At 41.7% G+C, this 21,049-nt stretch overlaps 1 protein-coding gene across 2 annotated transcripts in view; it reads left to right on the top strand.

The window, feature by feature from the left end:
• ADAMTS2 (ADAM metallopeptidase with thrombospondin type 1 motif 2) overlaps positions 1 to 21,049 on the top strand; it is a 220,837-nt gene that overhangs the window by 142,903 nt on the left and 56,885 nt on the right. For both annotated transcript variants that reach the window (XM_080991360.1, XM_080991361.1), the window contains exons 4-5: positions 1,705 to 1,904; positions 11,479 to 11,562. In XM_080991360.1, coding sequence (XP_080847486.1) covers positions 1,705 to 1,904; positions 11,479 to 11,562 — 284 coding nt within the window. The remainder of the gene's footprint in view (positions 1 to 1,704; positions 1,905 to 11,478; positions 11,563 to 21,049) is intronic.

The following is a 21,049-nucleotide window of genomic DNA, read 5'->3' as shown; positions in this document are numbered from 1 at the left end:
TGATTTGGCTGGGATAACTTTTACGGCTGTGTGACCATCACCTGTTTCTAATCATTCATATCTCCAGAACATCAATATTCACATCACTAGAATATCAAGAATGTGTGATCACCTTTGCTTATTCTCATATTGATATTGTAGTTATGTGAATTATCCCACAAAATCCCTATAATGCTGATTGCATTTTCTTAGTCATGCCATTCATCTCCTCCCTCCCCATATTCCTCACATCTGTCGATAAGCTGATTTTAGAACAACACAGAGATGGCACTGCATTTGTTAGTATAATGGCTCATATATATTTCCAGTTCCTAGTATTCTGCAAGTCTCCCTGATACGATTGTCTGGGTCTAGGTCTATGTGTACATACACAGGGCAGTATCCATTAAAGTTCCCCTTTCATGAAAGGGTGTCAGGCATCCTTCATCTGTTCTGGCGTTTTATTTATTTCTTTAAATATCTATAGCCTGCACTTTTGATTAACAACACAGGTCCTGTACAACATGGGGCAGATTCAGGGTGGGGAGAGGGATGAAGAGAAGCAGCAAGTTCCTTGCACAAACAGGATGTCTTCAGTGGATACAGCAAACAGTGTATGAAATAAATAAATAAATAAATAAATAAATAAATAAATATTTGTATACAGTGGTACCTCAGTTTTCAAACGTTATGCTTTCCGGAAGACTGTTTGAGTTCTGAAACATTCGAAAACTGAGGCGCAGACAGTCACAAAAACAAATTGGTTGCAAGAGAGCTCCTGAGATTAGCTGAACACAGATTGATTGCACGTGGAAGCCACGTGGCATGTTCAACTTCTGAGGCGTGTTTGAAAACCAAAGCATTTACTTCCGGGTTTACGGCGTTCGTAAACCAAAATGTTTGTTAACAGAGACGTTCAAAAATCAAGGTACCACTGTATATGTAGACACATGCGTAAAGGAAACCTATGAAGAAGTCATGCTGAAATATACACTTTTGGTATTGATATCAATTATGCAGATTCAGATTCATGCTGATGCAGTGAAAGAACTCTGCATTTAACCATGTTGCCTTGTCACATAAAAATATATTTGTAGTGTTATAAAGATGAAGAAGCACAAATACCACTGAGGGGCTCTGGCTGCATCCCACAGATGTCCATTTTAAGATTTCATATCTATATCTATGTCATCTAGATCTATCTAATTTACTTACTCACCCATCCTGGAGATTACATTGTCATTAGGGCAATTGTTCAGGTGAAAATTTGACCCCACACCATACTTCTAATCCATAAACGTTTTGGACGCCTCTTTTTACCGGATTTGAGATCTTACAGTACATCAAATTCTCTTCTTACCTTAGCTGAATAAATCCAGGTTTATCCAATGGAACTTTAACAAAATTGTCCCAAACTTACACGGTGCGATTGCACCTTGCATGCAATTAACTTGCATGATTTCAACCTTACGTGACTGAAATTCTGCAAATGAATTGCGGGCAAGATGGAGAGCTTAAAAACTCTCTGCCTTGCTTGGAAAGTGAGGATGCTCACACGGGGACAGTTCCAAGGGTGCCACCTCAAGAAAGTAGCCCCCATTCAAGATGCAATCGTACTGTAAGAGAGGAACTATAATAGGAGTTTCTCGTCTTTATGATTAAAAATAATAATTGAGAAATAAAATGTGGCACTTTTAAAAATTAACAGCTTTTCATTTCTTTCAGCGCCTGATCTAAGCAATCTAGACAGCATGGTGAACCTCTTGCAAGATGAAATTAGCACCTCCAGGAGGAGGAGGAGATATCCAAGGCATGTGACGGATGACGATTACAACATTGAAGTGCTTCTAGGTGTTGATGACTCTGTTGTACAATTCCATGGGAAAGAACACGTTCAGAAGTATCTTCTGACGCTGATGAACATAGTGAGTAATTTACTAATGTTTAAGAACAGGTCTTGCATGTAGCTATTGCTGTCTCTCATCAAAATAAATACTTCAAGCTAGGGAGCCCTTATTCCTAGGAAGGAATGTGGATTCACTTGAAAAATTCAATCAAGGACTGCAGTGGATGGTGAGCGGAGCCTGAAGCATTGGTGGGTGGAGCCAGAGGAAAAAATGGGCGGGATGTGCAGCCACATCACCTTCCTCTCACTTTACCCCCCCCCCCCTCTCTATCTGGCAACCAAACTCTGTGGTGTATGAGAAACTGGGGCCAGATGAATCAGGCTGAGGGCCCCTGATTTCCCGCCCCTGCCTTAAGCGTTCAGTGTAGCAGTGTAGGTCTAGCTATTCAATATTTTTACGAGAATTTCTCTCAAGCAAAAATTTGTACCAAATAATTTTGACTGGTTTCACAGTGTTGCCAAACAGTAGTTGTTAGGAATGGAAATGGTATTTGACATTTGACTACTACATTTTGTATGTGTCTGTACTGTTATTTATTCAGGCTGCAACCCTATTATGCCCTTACATGGGAGAAATTTTCACGGGACTCAGTTACTTCTGAGCAAACATGCATACAGATAGGTTGCTAGTGTGTTTGCACTTTTTAGGATATAGCTTGGTAATTAGCTGTGGAAATTATCTTATAAGAGTGCAGGCATTTTAAGCCAATTGCCCCTTGACATTCTTCTTTGCTCACAGAGCTCTCATATCACCATTTACTTCAATGGAACAAGCTGCTTTGCTTGCATAGAGAAGTGTGAGATTGGAAGGACACCTGTACCTTAGGCCAGGAAAATTGGTTCAAGCCAGTTTGCATCTGAATTTGATCCCACACAGTCTACCCCAACCAAATAAGAACTTGTTTGCCATTGATGGTGGCTCAGTTAGCTAGAGTGTGGTGCTGATTATGCCAAGATTGTGGGTTTGATCCCCATATGGGCCAGCTGCATATTCCTGCATTGTGAGGGGGGGTGCTGGACTAGATGACCCTCGAGGTCTCTTCCAACTCTACAATTCTCTGATTCCATTCCACAAGCAATCTCATTCATGCTACATTATTATTATTAAAACGAAGCAGGTAGTTGACGGAAACCTATTTAGCTGATGTGGCTACAACATTGACTCTATTGAGACTGAAGGGGACTATGTATATGAGAGAATGACTCTGCGTGTCTACACAGCAGGGATGGAACATAAAACAAGATCAGAAGGCAAAGAGAGAAACCACAGGAGGGAAATAGGAGCAATAAGGTTATAGAGAGGAGCATCTGTAAATCTTTATGGGTTGCCACCTGCTCCATCATTTATTTTGTAAAGTTGTTTTTTTTCATCAGTTAACAATAGAACCACTATCTTTCATTCTCAAATAAAGAACTGAGTATTGCCTGTTCACGCTCTGAATTTAATTTTTTCCTCCTACCCCACTGTGTAGAAAATACACCACTGTGTATTGCTTTGCCTGGATTAATCTGTCAAAACTCCAGTTGCTGTGGTCAATTCCCTATTGTTCTGACTGCAATAAGACAGCCTTAAGCCAGTTTCTCACTCCATACATGAGAAACATTCCTCCTCAATTTGCTATCAAGGTACAGTGGGTACTGATCTATCTAATCCGTTGACTGACAAATCCTGGAGTCAGAGTGACAGACAGAGGCAACATATTTTGCAGCTTTATAATTTGCCTTTGTATTTGACTGCAGTTGATTTGATTTGATGTTTGTATTCTATTTTTCCAATGACAAATGCTGAGCTCAAAGCAACCCACAATATCAGCAGCTTTAAAAATTAAGAAATGTTACAATCGCTATAAGGATGTCAAAAACACAGGACCATATAAAGAAAAAAAATGCAACCCCAAATTCATCAAACAGTTCATATAAGCTCATAGTGATTCAAAAACTCTGAAATGGCTGCTGAGGACCAGCCCTGTACCAGCTGAAATACACTCTTTGGGAAGAGTGCAGCTGCAGGACATTCCCAGACAGCAAGAGCTTTCGCCGCCTTTAGTCTTGACTTCAAAATGCTGGGATGAAATTTAGGGAGGCATCTTTGATCATGTCCTTGGAAATACCTGAATTCATTGCTTAGAAATGGAGAGAGCTGGCAAGGCAGTAAAGGTCAGCATATTCATACATGTGACCTGGTGGACATAATGCAAACATATTCCAATAATTCAAGGTTAAAAAGTCAATATCAGTCAATTATGTAGGGAGGGATTTATTTTTGTCCATGGCTTAAAATAAAGTGTGCAGATGAAACAGATGGTTTTCTACATTTTGAAGTCAAAGGAAAGCAGAGCAACCTAGCAGTTATGTGGCAAACACACAAAAACAGATTTTGAAATGGAACCTTTTTTTATTTTTCATGTCACTTAAATCTATTTTAGGAGATATAGTGATTGTAAGAAATTATAAGATTTGTAGCTTTGAAATATATTTATTCCGCTTGTCACTGAACTTTCCAGCATAATCCATTGAGGAAAATGTAGAGGAAATGTTAAGAAACTGTATATATAGAGATATTGTAGAGAGGGCCTGAGACCCACACACCCCAGTGACAATGGCTCCTAAGATCGACCTCATCAACAGGCCAGTATCATTGCCCCAAAGTGCCTCATGGGCTCTCAACCCTGTTCAGCCCAAGTGGAGATATCGGAGAGGTGACAGGGGACCAGATTGTAGTCCATAGGGCTGCCAGTTTAAGGATTTCCATTTCCTAGCAAGGAGGTGAGACCTAAATGGAGTAGGCTGGCTGAGTTACAGTATATTTATTATAAAAAACACAATTCTTTAGGTACTAATTGTCTTTTTTATAATATTTTATTATTATTTTTCCAGTAATTATTCAATATTACCACAGTTTTGCTAATTATACATATTTCAATTAATATCAAAATAATTCCAGTTATTTCCAAATTTATGCATTTTAATCAAAGTGGTTTCCTGCGCCCCTTGATCACTGTTTTTTCTCCAGTTCTTATATTGCTGGGTTCATATTTTTTATTAACATCTAATTACATTTCAATTGGTATATTAATCATTAGGATAACAGCTGCATTTTTAGTGATTACTATTTGTGTTAAAACCATATCTAACTTTCCATAAGATTTCAAATGAGGTGCTCTAATTATTTTCCTTTTCTCTGTGTGTGTCAGTCTGAAAATGTCCAATTATAAAGTCCTTGGCTTTTGTCTGCTGTCCAGTTCTTGAAATTCCTCCGATTGCCGTTGTCTCTCAGCATAGCTGGGGTGGGGCTACGATCCTGAAGAATTCTCAGAATACCTCATTAGCTCCCTCCCACCATGCTCTCATCTCGCTTGGTGTTTCTGGACAACAACACACTCCACTCTTTCTCACTACTCAGTCAACATCTAGAAATGTACGTAGCCCGAGAAAGAGGGATCCACCTTCCGCCACAGGGGATCTTGGAGTACTTTCATTTCAATGAATCACCATCAAAGTCTCCATGCCTTCCTCGTCCACGGCTCCAAATTCTTTTCATCTTTACAACTGCATTTTAGCCAAAGTCCACTTACGTTGTATCTCTTCTATGATGTTTTTAAGGGGGATAGAGATGGTATCTGCTCTAATTTTCCAAGATCCATTCAAGCATTAGAGCTCTCCCCCCATTTCTTTAAACCAAAATGTTCTTTTAATCACAAGTTTTATTCCGTACTGCAATCCAACCTCATTTGTATCTTTAAAATTTTGCGTCTGGAGAGAGTTACCGAATCATTAATAAAGTATCACAGAGTAAACAGGAAACTGGAGATTCCCCTCTCCGCCATCCCCCACCCCCACCCAATAGAATCTTTTTCTCAGTTCCAAACCTCAAATCAGTGCAGTGTGTAATTCCACAGTTGTGATGACATCTTCTCTCGAAGCATGCCTGACTTTAAAGCCAATTAAAAATCCAATTAACAGGAGAACCTCTGCTTCTTAATGGCAGTGTAGGAGGGTTTTCGGCAGGCAAAGTGCTTTTACGCTCAGCGCCTCCCTGCCCCCTGCGTTCTATGCCGGAGCGAGAGCCAGGTACCAAGACGGACTGCGAGTGAAGCCCGTTCTTCCCTTCCCTGTGAGGTTTTTCCAAGAATGATTTACCCTCTGTCATTCTTGTTTTTCTCTGCCTTCGATCCACACAATGTTGTGGCGCCTGCCTCCATTAAGGCAGATAGGAACCGGAAACCAGTACCTAACCAATTGTCAGAACAGGTCTCCTCCCTCGGATCTGTCCAGGATTCTGAATGGCCTGCCTCTGACCACTCTTGCCATCTTTCTTCTTGAGTTCAAAGTGGCTACTCACTTCCATGCTGCCAGTGCTGTGCATCAGCTATGGCTGGATGAACGCTGTGTTTCATGAGTATTCAAAGGGATCGTTTGGATCCCATCTTGAAACTTCAGCTTGCTTACCTTTGAAATGATCCAAACATTCATTGTTATATGACAAGGAGGGCACATGCTCATTAGACTTCATGGCACCTCAGGCACTGTAGTGCACCTCTGGAAGCTCTGCTCCCCTCCCACCCTTGGCAAAATCTCTGTCAGCGAGGACTGGGCCGCCCAGTGCCATGGTGAAGAGCGCCATTTTGTCTCACTGTAATAGTGTCCCTTAGTCAGGAGTTGGGAAAGCAGAAAAGAGTGTACTTGGGAACAAAATTGGGTGGAACAGTCCCTGTTCCTTGACACTGATCAACTGCCTGTGTCTGAGTTCTTGTTTCTTGAGCATATTAGAAGGCTGGGGGGAAATGTTAGGAACTGGGTGTCACAGAGGTCCACAAATTCACTTGTCACACTTGCCATGATGAGGATCTCTTTCCTCACCCCTCAACAGCTTTGGTGAGGTCCCCTTCTCCTGAGCTTGGGGCTAGAGAGTGGGGTAGCATCTCTGACTTTGCGTAGCCCATGAACGTGCTCTGAGTGCTCAGTGTGATGTCAAGGTCCTCTCACATCTCGGAGAGAGCAGAGTCACACCTGCATACCATGAAGGCCATCAACAACTTGAGGACCCTCTGGATTTGGATATGGAGATGGGAAGCTAATAAATATATCATGAAACAGAGTTCCTTGCTGGCAATTTTCCAGTTCAGGTTTTGCCTTTGATATAGCAGTGTGAGCTACTAGGTGCGAGAGCGATGCTTTCTTTGGATGATTTAAATGCAGCAGGTTGAAAGAGAACAGTAGGTCCCAGGTGGTACAAAGGGCAGAAATGTCACTTTTCCCTGCCTAACTGACAATTTCAAGAAAACTCATAAAGTAAATCTAAGCTCAGCTGTGGAAAAGAATCTTATGAATGCTACACTTGAATGGTTTTTGCTTTTTTGTAAGCAGAATCATGGTTGCAAGATGGCAAGCTGCCTTATACTGAGTCAGACCACTGGTCCCTCTAGCTCAGTATTTTCTACACTGACTGGCAGTATCTCTCCAGGGTTTCAGGCAAGGGACATTTCCTCTCCTCGCTGGAGATGTCTGGAATTGAACGTGAGACCTTCTGTATGCAAAGCCAATGATCTTCCACTGTACTGTGGTCCCAGTTGTGAAAGTGGCTTGAATTCTGATAGCGTAGGCTTAGGGTGTGGGGTTCTCCTGTCTCTTTTAAAATCCTAAAGCACCTTAGAGAATAAGCCCAGTTCATGCATTCAGTAGGCAATAGCCTGGTGGGGGAGGGAGCTGCACCTTCCCTGCCCTCTACCACCCAAGCAGGCTCCAGTGTGAACAGGACCTTCCACAGGACCACACCATCGGGCAAAGGCTCATGCTGCAATTAGTCCAGCAGATTCTAAGGTGGAAGGAGCCAACATGGTGCCCTGCCCTGCTGAACTCCAACACTGTGTCTTCCATTCCCATGGCTGCTGGGGCTGCTGGAAGCTGGAGTTCAACAACATCTGGATGGTGCCTCCTCTGTAGCCTCACTGCTGTGGGCTAAAAACCTGATCCTTTCCCCTGCTTCAACTCGTGTGACAGGAGCAGGGATTTGTGCCACAGCTGCTGGAGTAGCAGCTGTTGAAGAGCCTTCCAATTCTGCCCTGTCACCCCTTTAACTATCCGAAGCTGCAGCCCTCGCAGAAGTGTCCTGAGTCATGCAGTTCGGCTTCACCTCCCTAAGCGCTCTCCCTCTTATTTGCTTATTCATCTTTTTCGAACATGCATCCCACAATGGTGCCTTCATAGGTACCGCAATGCAATCCTTCAATTCCCCAGATGATGGAATGCTATTTGGAATGTTTAGCGTTGCCTGCATTCACGAAATTAAAAGACACCTGCTCCTTGGGAGAAAGGCGATGGCAAATCTAGACAGCATCTTAAAAAGCAGAGACATCACCTTACCAACAAAGGTCCGTATAGTTAAAGCCATGGTTTTCCCAGTAGTGATGTATGGAAGTGAGAGCTGGACCATAAAGAAGGCTGATCGCCGAAGAATTGTTGCTTTTGAATTATGGTGCTGGAGGAGACTCTTGAGAGTCCCATGGACTGCAAGAAGATCAAACGTATTCATTCTCAAGGAAATCAGCCCTGAGTGCTCACTGGAAGGCCAGACCCTGAAGCTGAGGCTCCAATACTTTGGCCACCTCATGAGAAGAGAAGACTCCCTGGAAAAGACCCTGATGCTGGGAAAGATAGAGGGCACAAGGAGAAGGGGACGAAAGAGGACGAGATGGTTGGACAGTGTTCTTGAAGCTACAAACATGAGCCTGACCAAACTGCGGGAGACAGTGGAAGACAGGAGTGCCTGGCGTGCTCTGGTCCATGGGGTCATGAAGAGTCGGACACGACTAAACGACTAAACAACAACAACAACAAAGCGTTGCCTGCATCTGCACGTGTCACCCATGCTTGTTATCTTGGGCTGTGCATTGGAGGTGGGCTGTTTTAAATAGCTCTTGTGGGCAATTGTCTGGACACAGGTATATGCACCAGTTTCCTAGCTGGAAAAGGAGCCCCCCCTCCCCTTTTTAGAAGCTCTGCAGTTACGTGGAGAAAACAACCCTTTCTGCAGCAGGCTTAAAAGCTCTTCATCAAAAAAATTAAAGTTGAGTAATGTTCTTACCCAATTTCAGTCTCTGTATGTCAGCAGTAGTGCCAGCCTCTGCCACTGTCTCACCCCCCCCCACCTCAGCTGTGCAACATTAGACCCTAAAATGTTTATAGTGCTTTCCCTCGTCCCAATTATCCCATTCCACAACCCCCCAGCATTCTCCTTTGACTGCGTGGAATTTATTTTTACTTGTTAATTTATATTCTGCCTTTTGTCCAAGGAGGTCAAGACAGTATAAAATGGATTCTTCTCTCTTTATTTTCACAGGTTAGGCTGAGAGATAGCAACTGGCCAAGGTCACCCAATGAGCTTCTTGGCCAAGAGGGGATTTGAACCCGGGTCTCCTCAGCCCTAGTCTGACATTTGAACCACTAGTGTTGAGGAATAACAAGGCAGTAGAAGACACTGACTATTTACAGAATTTAGATAACTGATGAATTTTGGGTCTCCTCCCCAGTTTGTCCCCAATTTATATTCACAATGTAAGAAGTTACTGCACAGATTATTGGCTCATTGTGCTGTAAACACATGACGTGATCATGAGACTGCAGTGTTAATGTAAGGCTGGTGAAAACTGTTTATGCACTTAGTGCAGGTTTTCAGAACATTTTTGTACTGTAGCTTGTAGGCAAAAGTTGAGAAGGCCAAAAGCTCGAGGGAGGAACTCAACAAAATATAAACCGGTCATGAAGCCAGCAGAAAGTTTGTGACCTTTCTAAAGCCAACATTACTGTCAAAGAGGAGACAAAGATCCCTCCGATGTTTGCTTTGCCAGGACATCTGTTTTGTGGAATTTCTAAAAACTTTGTTCAGAAGCAGATAACTTAGATTTTGGAACATTGGCTATAAATTTGGAACATTTACTATACGGTCATAGAAATTTAAGGTAATCCAGCCTCTTGATACTTTATGAGCAGATTTGTATATGCAATGCTAGACTGTTTCTGTTGTACAGAGTACAATTGCTATCCAGTTTCTACCCTCTGCCTTTCCTCAAGCTGCCAATGAAAGTGGAACATAATAAGCTCTCTTAGAGTCAGTCACTCTGTCTGTCCATCTAGCCTAGTGTTCTGTACTCTGGCTGGCATCAGCTCCTTCACAGCAGTTACCATCTAGTCGTTTGTTCCTGAAGGTGCCAGAAACCTTCAGTATGCATGTTCTACCACTGAGCTATGGTGCCATCCTATCTGGTTGACTCTTGCGTGTGTAACCAATGGGCACATGCTGTGGCTCTTCCACTTTGGCTGGTCCCATCTTGGCCCCCTTCATTTCCCCCCCCAGCCTGTCACTCTAAACTGCTGGGTCTGATCACAATTTAAATTTCCCACAATGCCCCTAGCAATGCATCATTCTAAGGCATTGTGGGAAATTTAAATTGTGATGAGCCCCAGCCTCGCATAGCTGCTCAGTGTGCTGTCATAGCTACCAGGTAGGCTCTTCAGCACACACTGGTAGAGAAGGGGGCCCACCAGATAACACTATGCTCCACCCTTACCCCCAAATATGTACCATGAGCAGGGCAGTATGCACCAGCCTTAAATCAGCTTACATCTAAGTATTCTGCCCTTTACTTGCTTGTGGATTCTGCCCTTCCTCCAAGAACCCCAAATGGTTATCTCATTTAAATCTTGTGAGGAAGGTTAACCTGAGAGAGGGCAGCTGCCCAAGGTCACCCAGTGAGTTTCATGGCTGCTATTCAAACCCTGGTCTCTCTAGCCCAGCACACACTTTCGGGAATGCACATTTGTTTGTGATCCAGTGCCCAGTTCAAAATTCACTGAGCTGCCATTTTTGTCTGCAACAAAACATTCTAGTCCTTTGCTGATGTGGATTGCTGCAGTGCACGAATGCGGGTCGCCTTCTTCCTGCAACCTTCTCTGCACATTATTCTTACTACCTTGATTTGGTTTGCAGACTCTAATGAAGTGTTTCATTTTTTGACGTTTGTTTCCATAGGCCCATCTGTTGTTGTCGTGTATGCGCTCTGCAGACTTTAGCTTGGGAAGGATATCTCTTAGTGTTCTGCTATGGCTAATAGAAGGCATAATCCTGTTTACCAGGCACAGCAGAATGCCTTCCTTCCAACAAATTGACTTCCTTTGGTGTCATTTCTGCAGCTTGGCACGCTTCAATTGCTCTGGCCAAAGCGAGAGCTTGAAATTCTACCACTTGGGCTCTCCGTTTGCAATCTTATACCCCACCCCCGCCCAGGACAATTTGATCCTTTAGTCAGCAGGCCTTCCAAAGTTGCATATCTGAAATCATATTTTTTTTAAAGCCTAAAAGGATTCTTTCTTTCTTGAAAGAAAAATGCGTCTCTTAAAAACCTCCCCCCCCCCCTTGGCATGCAGTGTTTCTTAAGCTTGTCAACCACAATATCATGTTTAGCCAACGGTGAGGGATGGTGCAAGTTGTAATCCAACAACATCTGGAGACCCAAGGTTGAAGGATGCTGTTTTAGGCTATTTCAGTCCTATTATTATCATGGAATCATTATTAATGCCTTTATGTCCTCTTGCAGGTTAATGAAATCTATCACGATGAGTCCTTAGGTGCCCAAATTAATGTTGTCCTGGTGAGAATGATCATGCTGAGCCATGGGAAAGTAAGTATAATTTAAATGATCAGTTCAAATGTCCTACAGTATTTTATCTTTTTAAACCATGTCTTGCAATTCCTTTGTGGCCTATACTGCTTGTTTTTGTGAATGAGTTTAGTAGCAAAGTAATCATATTTAATCAAACACAAGAAGGAATCTTGAGGCACTGCAAAGAATGAGAGAGAAAAGAGTGCAGCACTCATTTCGGAGAGATGCTACCTTACTAGGGGGACTCAGCAAATTGCATTCGTATGCCCCTCAGAGAGATTTCCACTGAAACTTGTTGGGCAATTTATTTTTTTATTAAAGTTCTAGTAGCACTTTTGGGGGGGGGGGCGAGGCAATATTTAGTCTTTATTGTGGAAGAAGATTTTGTTGACTTTCCCCCTTCATTTCTTAAAAATATATATCAAAACTATAGGGGGGGTTGTGCCAGTGGCTTCATATAAAAGGTGAGTTTCAAGGAGGGATTGGAAGGAAGTCAGTCGCTCACAGAGTCAGATATGTAAGGAGGCCTGGAACAATATGGTTGTGACTGATGCTGAAAACAGAGACTTGAGAAAAGCAGCTGCAGGTTTCTGCTGGGACCTGGACTGAGATTAATATCACAGTCTCTGCATGCTGCTGCTGCATTCCTACACTCCTTACTTATTGTCTACATTTGTACATAAGCAGATATTTTAGCAACTCAGCATACATTTCCAGAGTTCTCTCCTCCAAAGGAAGCTGAGCACTGGTTCAGATCTCATGGAGCTGCTGAGGTCTCTCAGCCATATTGTTTAATCGAATTCACCAAGAGAATGCTTATTATCACATAATCCCACCACCTAGTAGAGACTACCTGTACTTTTGTAGAAACACACTGTGAACTGGGCAAGATTCATGGAGTAAGTACGATACAGCTAGCAGTGGGAGAAGGGAATAAATTCACCCTGAGGATGAGCACCCCTTTACTTCTGCTTTTGCATATGCAAGCAAAACTATAGAACTGTACTCAACTAAGGTCTACCCAAAGTAGACCCATTGACATTAATGACCCTAAATTAGCCGAGTCTGTTAACATCATCAGGTCTACTCACTAGGTCTGGCATAGGATGCAACCTGTTTCTCAAACTGAACATGCTACAGTATTATAGCATCCCTAATCTTGACCAGCTTGGATCACACAAAGGTTGATCTGAATCTCATTCAGTTCAGGGAAAGGAAAACAAAATATGAATAAAACAACATTATGTTACCAATGAATTATTACAGATTATCAATAAAAATAAAAATACTAAATAAGCAATCACAATAAACACATATTTGATCAGCAGCTGTCAAGAATGTATGAAAGGATATGCTACTTTTTTCCATAGTGAGATTTAAGTTTTAAACAAAACCCTTTTTTGAGTTTTTTATTAAGAAGATTGTTTTATTTCATACAATGCACCTTGTGATGTTGAGGATAACTTGAACAGTACTGTATGTTGCATAGCAACTAGTTTCTCAATGGCTTGGAGATTTCTTAACAAACCATTTTCTTCAGTATTTGTTTCTAATATTACCTGGCACAGTAAAACAAATGCGTAAGTAAATTCAAACTCATAGCTCAGAAAAATGTAGTTACTTGAAATTTCATTATTTTAGAAAATTGACCAAACAGGTATAGTTGTTCAAAGATCTCTATTATGGTATTTTGAAAGTATGTAGTGAATTTAAACTGAAATTGAGGCAAGCCTGATTGAATGGTTCTGTTATCCAACACCAGCTAGTACATAGCTGAAGATTACAGATGGCATGATACAATATAGAATATTTAAAAATATTGTTTTTAAGCCAAAGGTGGTGATAATGCATTGTTGCAACAATGTTCCATTCTTCCAAATGCTATATAAATATGATCTTCCTTATTGGTCCACAGCATTTACATAATGCATTAGTTTGAAAACATCCTGAAGTTTCAGTGGTCCCTTTTTTGCCCAGTTTTGAAGGGTTTATAGTATAATTTGTATAAATTTTATACAATACCACAATGAAATGTGGTGGATTTGGATTGTGTGGCAAAATGCACTGGTGGTCATTGGGACAATGTCAAGATGACCTTCCAGGGTTCTAGAATTGGCCACCTTTTCTCTAGCGTTAACTTCTGGCTTAGCCAGATTTGTTTCAGCTTAGAATGGCAGCTGTAGTGATGCCTTCAGGGTTGGAGATCACGGCAAGAGCTTGGTTTCCATATCTATTTATTCTTGTGATTTTTTGATTTTTTAAAAAAACACCTTTGATAATCCATATTGTTCATTGCAAGATGTATGTTACCCGAAACAGAGACCAACCAAATGTTGAGAGACGATTTTCTCCTTTAGACTGTGATGCAGTTCCAAGGAAGGCAGCTGTAAGATTTCATGAAATTATTTTTAATGCAACTTTGAGTAGTTGTCTCCCCCGCCCCACAAGTTCACTGCTTCCAGCAAAATGTGTTATGATGGATTTTGGATAGGAACAAAATAGCCAAGCCGGCCAAGCTGGAGTGCAGCATTTTGCTGTGATCCAACGTCAACCCCCCACCCCTCAATCTTCAGGGTTTTTTCATGTAAGAGATTATGGGTGCATTAGGGACAAGTGTGGGTGAGAATGAGGAATGTCAAGAGGCAGACATTTCTGTCCCATCCTGTGTTTGTCGCAATCAGTTCTGCTATGGTTTGGATTCCACTAAAACCTTCATCATTCACTTTGTTATCGACTGCGTAATTCAATGCATTTTAATGGAAGGGAAATGTCAAAAACAAGGCAGAGAATGACATAATTTTTATGTAACTTTCACAGACTAAGAAAACAATCTGTGGTACTGAATTGGAACACTAGTTGTCTTCATTTGTGCAATTTTTGTTTCTGTTCTTGGGTGAGCAAGCAAATTGTGGCGATTTCTGCTCGCATTTCCATTTCTGATGAAATAATCTGACATCCCAAGTGCGAATAAAGTTCGGCTCTAGTCAGTGAGGGGCTGTTGGGTTCATTGCTCAGCATGACATCCTTAAGTTGTATCCCTTCCCTTTGCGTTCTTCAGATCATCTCTTTTTCCTCAGCCAGTTCTCCACAGGTGCTTGCCAGTTCCCTGTCATTCATACCACTTGACATCTTCCCCAAATCTCCAGTGGAATCATTTTCCGCATCTTTCTTCCTAGCCATCTTCCAGCCACTCTCTTAATCCGTTTCCAATCAGAAGTGAAAGCTGGAATTTTGTATCTGTGAGGAAAGAATGCTGGAGCTGGCCATTATTCCCATTAGCGGAAAGAGGGAGAGAAGCCCCCTCTCTAGAGCCAGATTTCAAAGCATGATGCAGATGCCCCCAGAAACAGAACTGGAATTCAGTACATACTTTAGAGTAGAAGTGTAATGTAGTCCTTACAGCTACATATTACACACTCACTTCCCTTCACCCCAGTTGTAAATGGTAAATTATTTCCCTTTTTTATGAGATTGACAGCATGCCATGTTTTCTTCCCCTTGCTCCCACCCCAAATTACATTGCTTGTCAGTCGCTGCATCATCTAATATTTTATTATTGATATAACATTTCTGCTTGAGCATTATACTTATATTACAGTATTAGAGGGGAAATCGAATAAGCCACTGCCATGAAATAAAGCTCACAATCCTTTAAACCCAAAATGACACTTTTCTGATTGTGTTTGTTATTGTTGTGAGATCCGTTGCCATGGGTTCCAGATGCTTTGTTTTTCTTTCCTTGTTCTTTTCTTTTCATAATAACTTGCCTAGTTCATATGACAGAGGGAAATAATCAAATAAGCCAAGTAAACAATTTGGAGGAAAATATTTTGAAAAGAACTAGTGCCCTTAGTCATTTCTGATGGCAAATGAACACATTTTTTTATTGTCTCAAACTTGGGTGCTATGTTGCTCTTCAATTTGACTATCAACAGTATTATCAATGCTCTTTTTAAAATCTAACAAGATGAGTATTTTATCCCCGGGAAGTTTCCATGTATTCTCATGGATGGCATAGAATTGTCAGAAGTTACAGCTGGAGCACCACCTAATGGATACGTTTTGAAAGTCTCCCTTTCAAGATAAAACAAAGGCATCTAAAGGACTTCCAGTTGCTTTCTGGAACTAGCTGGCCACAGCTGCCAGCATTGAATAACCATATATCCTTAAGAGTGAACTTATTATTTGAGTGGGAATTTTTATGTAGGCAAAAAGGGATGCCAGCAGACCCATGGAAATTCCAGAATATATGGGACGGGGGATCCTAAAGGAGGGTGGAGGGGACTTCATATACAGCTCAATGTGGACTAAGCATGCTTAGTGGGCACAGAATGCTAACGTACTGGAGGGGACAGAAAACTGGGTGAGGGGAAATGGAATGGAGTATGCTGCAATGGAGTATAGCTGGCTAGTTGGAACTCAACAGCAGCACTAAACAGGATCCTACCCATCATATCCCATTCTTCTAATGCCCAGTTCAATTCAAAGGTTGGGGGGGGGACACCTTCACTTTAAAAATTGAATATTTGTTTTAATTTTTAATTTTTAATTTGTTTAAATTTAAATTTTTTTACCATGCTTCTCAGCAGTGCTCCCCCAAGCAATAAGAATTTTGCTTTAAAAAACATTAAAAACAATAAATAGCGGAGAATAATGAAAGCATGCCTTAACATCTAAGTGCCAGGCAACCACACCCAGCAAGAGAAAAGGCTCTTTTAAACAGGATGGCCTTCACCGTGGTCCAAAATGGTTTCAGTGAGTTAGAAAGAGAAGCCTGCCCCTGCACTCTGCAGGGAGTTAGAAGTTCCTTCCTTATTCACCACCCTTCGGACCTGCGGTAAAGCCGAGACTCTCTCAACAGAGCTTTTTAAGGTCACGTTTGTGTCAGGCCTACACAGATGAAGATGTTCCTTCGCCATAACTAGCTGTAGTGCCTGTAGCAGTAGAATCTAGTAAGATATGCTGCTTCAGTTCTTTCTTCTGAGGAAATATATCTGAATACTAAAATGCTTTATTTTAAATCCATGGCTTTGGGGCAGAGACATCAGTGAGCAGAACAGCAATGCTTTTCATGAAGAAGGTCCCAAATTCAAAACCTGACACCTTCAGCTGAAAGGATCAGGCCATAGAAAGGAAGGCTCCTGCTTCAGACCTTGTCAATCAACTAGCCCTGGGCTGGTGTGATCTGGTATAAGCCAGTTGCCTGCATTGCCAAGGGGGACAGAGTCTTGCCACAGAGCAAGACTCCGTCCCTTTTACGATTACAATATACTTGCCATAACATGAGTTTCTATTGATCTAAGAATCCCGCGGATCAGGAGGGAGGGAAATGCTCGTGCTCACATTTATTTCCCCAGTATGATGGGATGTAGTAATCCATCAAGATTTTATAGATTATTACATTTTTGAACCAGTATTTCTTCAGAAACCTCAGCATGATGCTGGTGACTCAGACCAGTGTTTTCCATTGTATCTGGAATCCTTCTCCTGACAGTAATTGGTTCCAGATATTTAGAGGAAGGAAAATATCAGTACAGGGCACTAGAGCAATCCCAGACTCTGTTGTTCATACCCAAATATCATCTAATCTAATGTTTTGGGTCACACTCAGCAAAGCAATGTGTTCCCTTGACTGCATAAGAACCGTTGAACAATTGATGTTTCGAGGATGTTTAAACCCACGTTTAGATGTTTTCTGACCAATAGCTGGGAGCAGATGAGGTGCACTCTTCATAGATTATTGATCTCCCCATAGGCAACTGTTTGCTTGCTGTGAGAACAGAATGCTGGACTTCGTGGGCCATTAGCCTCATCTGACAGAATCCTCTGATGTTCTTTTCTAGAACTCCTTGTGCATATAGGAGAAGCTCCAGTGTGCTTCCCCAAGGTTAGCATTAGTGCCACGTTAACATATGCAACGTACCTATGGAGTTATCCCTGGTGTTAGAGTTGGAAGGGACCCCAAAGGGTCATCTAGTCCAACCCCCTACAATGCAGGAAATGGAGAAGACCTTCCTAGCTGGACCACATCCAGACTGTCGCTATGTTTCTATTTATTACATTGATATACCGCTTTTTCCTTCGAGGTCTTCAAGGTTGGTCACATGGTTCTCCCCAACCCATTTTATCCTCACAACCTAGTGAGGTAGGCGAGGCTGAGAGACAGTGACTGGCCCAATGCCACCCAGTGAGCTTGATGGCTGAGCGGGGATTTGAACCGTGGTCTCCCAGGTCACAGCCCAACATCCTGGGTAGGATTCATTGCTGTTGCTCAACGAGCCCAATTTATTCATTCAATTATCGGGAAAGCGATGGGGAAACGTGTGGGATTACAGTTGCTTGAATGCAACATTGTATAATGCTATCTAAACAAATCAGAGTGAATACTCAGTAAACCACCGATGTAGTATAGTATCCTTGCAAACTTTGTGCAAACAAAACAGGACGAATACACAAGAAACATGTCTGTAAACAACCTGGTATTTCTGCAAGTGTATTGCAGTGTAGTGTTTCCTGGAACGGACAATGACTGCAATCCTAAGCACACGCACTAGGGAGCATAAGAAGAGCCTGCTGGATCAGGCCAGTGGCCTACGAGTCCAGCATCCTGTTCTCATAGTGATCAACCAGATGCCTGTTAAAAAAAAACCTTTAGCAATTCCATTGGACCTAGTGGGATTCAAGCAGATAACTCCAGACAAACGGATACCAGCAATTTCTGTTTTCACAAGAAAGTCTTAAGCATGTATACTCAGAAACCTGACTGAGGTCAGTCAAACTTACTGCTAGGTGGAAGGTGGATGTCAACAGGATTGCAGCCTAAATAAATGCTAATGCCGTCTTCATTTTTTTGCCAACAACAGAACCTGTTCCTTTTCTCTTCTTTTTGCCAGAATTAAAAGGTTCCAGATAGTATACAGTCGTACCTCGGGTTACAGACGCTTCAGGTTGCGTTTTTTCAGGTTACGGACTGCTGAAACCCGGAAGTACCGGAATGGGTTACTTCTGGGTTTTGGCGGTCACGCATGCGCAGAAGCACCGAATCGGATCACGTTCGCAACCCTAGCGTCCGCTGTATACTGTAATACAAAATGCTGTAAGAACATCTTAAACATCATTGAATGCCACAGGATAGAATTCAATCTGTATTCCCTGCCCAATACCCAAAAGTATGGTTCTGCTCACCTCCCAAACTGGCAGTTCTTTTGTATCTGCGCAAGCTCATTTGTAAGGGCGTTGGGAAGCTTCCTGAATAACAATTCGTTACATGTGGTATAGCTGCGTGAGACAACACAGATCAACCAAGCTGTTTTCAACTAGAGACAGCTGGCTGAGATTTTTTCAGATGTAGTGATGGAGACATTCTTCAAAGCCAGAAGAAATTTTGAAATATATCTTGCAGGGCAAAAGTAACAAACAAACAAAAACAGTTGCTTGTTGTCCTGCAGTTTATGCTTAGCACTGGAAACCATCTTGAAGCAGCAACCATATATATATGGTTGGTTGGGTGGGTGGGTGGGTGTTAAACTCCCCCATGGAAGCAGATACTAGGATTCATGTGCTAATCATAGTTGTCATGCTGGGGAAATAAATAAGAGATAGATGCCAGCCAGGGTATCTGGTGATGGGATACTGTAGTTGTTTCTGGTGCACAGTCAGGGTTATCATCTTCTGAACAAAGGAGGTTCCTCAGATCTGTACCATTTTCTACTATTGCAATATTATTGTTTTTTGGCATCTCCGACAACATTGCAAATGGCTCCAGATTTTAATTTCACTGCGGAACCTGTGCCTGCTAGATGTTGAAGGACTACAATTCCCTGACCATTGGTCACATTGGCCAGGGCTGCTGCGGGTTTGGCACCTGAAGGACCAGACGCCCCTCACCTCTGGTGTAAGGGATAAGGGATCCAGACAGTTGCGTCATGTGATGCACTTCCAGATTTTGGGAAGGTTTAAATGTTGTAAGAAACAACCAGTAGAACATTGCAAAAGGTTGGAAATGCCAGTGTCCAGTGCCAGGTCTTATATTAATTCTCCCAACTGCAAGTTTTCTCTCCCCTCTGTACAAGAATATTTGGGGTGGAAATGTATCCTTTGTTTCTTAACAAAATATATACCTTTCCCCTTCCACTTCATTCACAGGGCAGCTTGCAAGAAGTATATATATATATATATCATCAACTTTCTTTAATTATTCCATAGCTTATCATATTATATTGGTATGTTTGAAAATTAATGTGCCAAGTAGTCACACAGTTTTATGCCCCTGTGAGTTGGTATACTCAGCATTTATTTACAATGTGATTATTCCTCAGTCTTCAGCTGAATGAGAGTTGCTTGCACTGTCAAAACTGGGTCACATTAGTGGTACAGTGAAATTTTTGTGAATAGATGGGTCTGTCATTGAATGTTAGAGGTTTAGACCCAATTGCCATTTGCTCTGATTCAGCGGTAAAACACAGGTTTTCTCAGGAAAAGCACTAGGGCAAAAAAACCAAACCCACATATACACACAGAAAACTATGCTTGGAAACAGAGTTTTAAATCCCGGATCTGTGCCTGGAAAGTGCAGGGCAACAGGAAATCTGGATGAGCCATCAGTTGAATACAAGACAGCTTGACCAATCGGTTTGGTTTTCAGATCAAATTACTTACACAAACATCAGCCTTTGAAATTTGGAGCACAGCTCCTTGTGGGGAGACTACTGTCACTCCTACCAATATCAATAAGGAGTAATTCTATGGTGGTTCTTTTCTTTGAGTAGTTTATCATGGCCAAATAAGGCTGTTTCACACAAAGGAATACCTACCATAATTTCTACATTACCAGGAATTTTACATGTAACTGTTGAATTATAAAACAGATTAGGTTATGATGGAGACTAATTTGGATACTCCATTATGCTTATATTAAATTGGGGCAGGGGGACAGAATTTATGCAGAATTACTCCTTTTTCATTTTGATAGGTGCAGTTAGAGGATGGGCATCACAAATCTAGCCTGCAAGTCTCCTGCACACCCTGCCTTAGGGCAGCTTCTTACGTAAAGTATAGACCCCCGAGTATAAAATTGTATATATTCCCACTTCGTTGTTTTTTGAAGTGTTAAATAAATGCCGTATTTAACACTTGTGATACAAGCAACAAATAAAAGATGCCTGTGGCTTTCACAGCTGATTCAGCATTTATGTATCTTAATTTTCCAGCATTGGGTACAAAACATTGCATAAGAAGCTGTTCTTTGTCCCATATTAGTTTGTCTAGTAAAGCAGCCAAAATACAATATTCATTTGATGTGGTCCCTTCTTTAAAATGTTTGGCAACTCAGAGCTTTAAAAAAAGCACTGCACTTAGTCGTGGTTTTTTTCCATCCTCTGGTATGTTAAGTCCCACTTGACTTCATAGACATGAGATGCCTTTGTCAAAACGCATCTAAAATGGAAGATTTATGTCTCCTTTTTGTAAGATCAACTCTAATTCTGTCTTCTTGTGAGATAAGTAA

Source organism: Podarcis pityusensis, assembly GCF_964106645.2.
Source record: "Podarcis pityusensis genome assembly, chromosome: 2".
Lineage (NCBI taxonomy): Eukaryota > Metazoa > Chordata > Lepidosauria > Squamata > Lacertidae > Podarcis > Podarcis pityusensis.
This window is presented reverse-complemented; position numbering and strand designations above follow the sequence as displayed.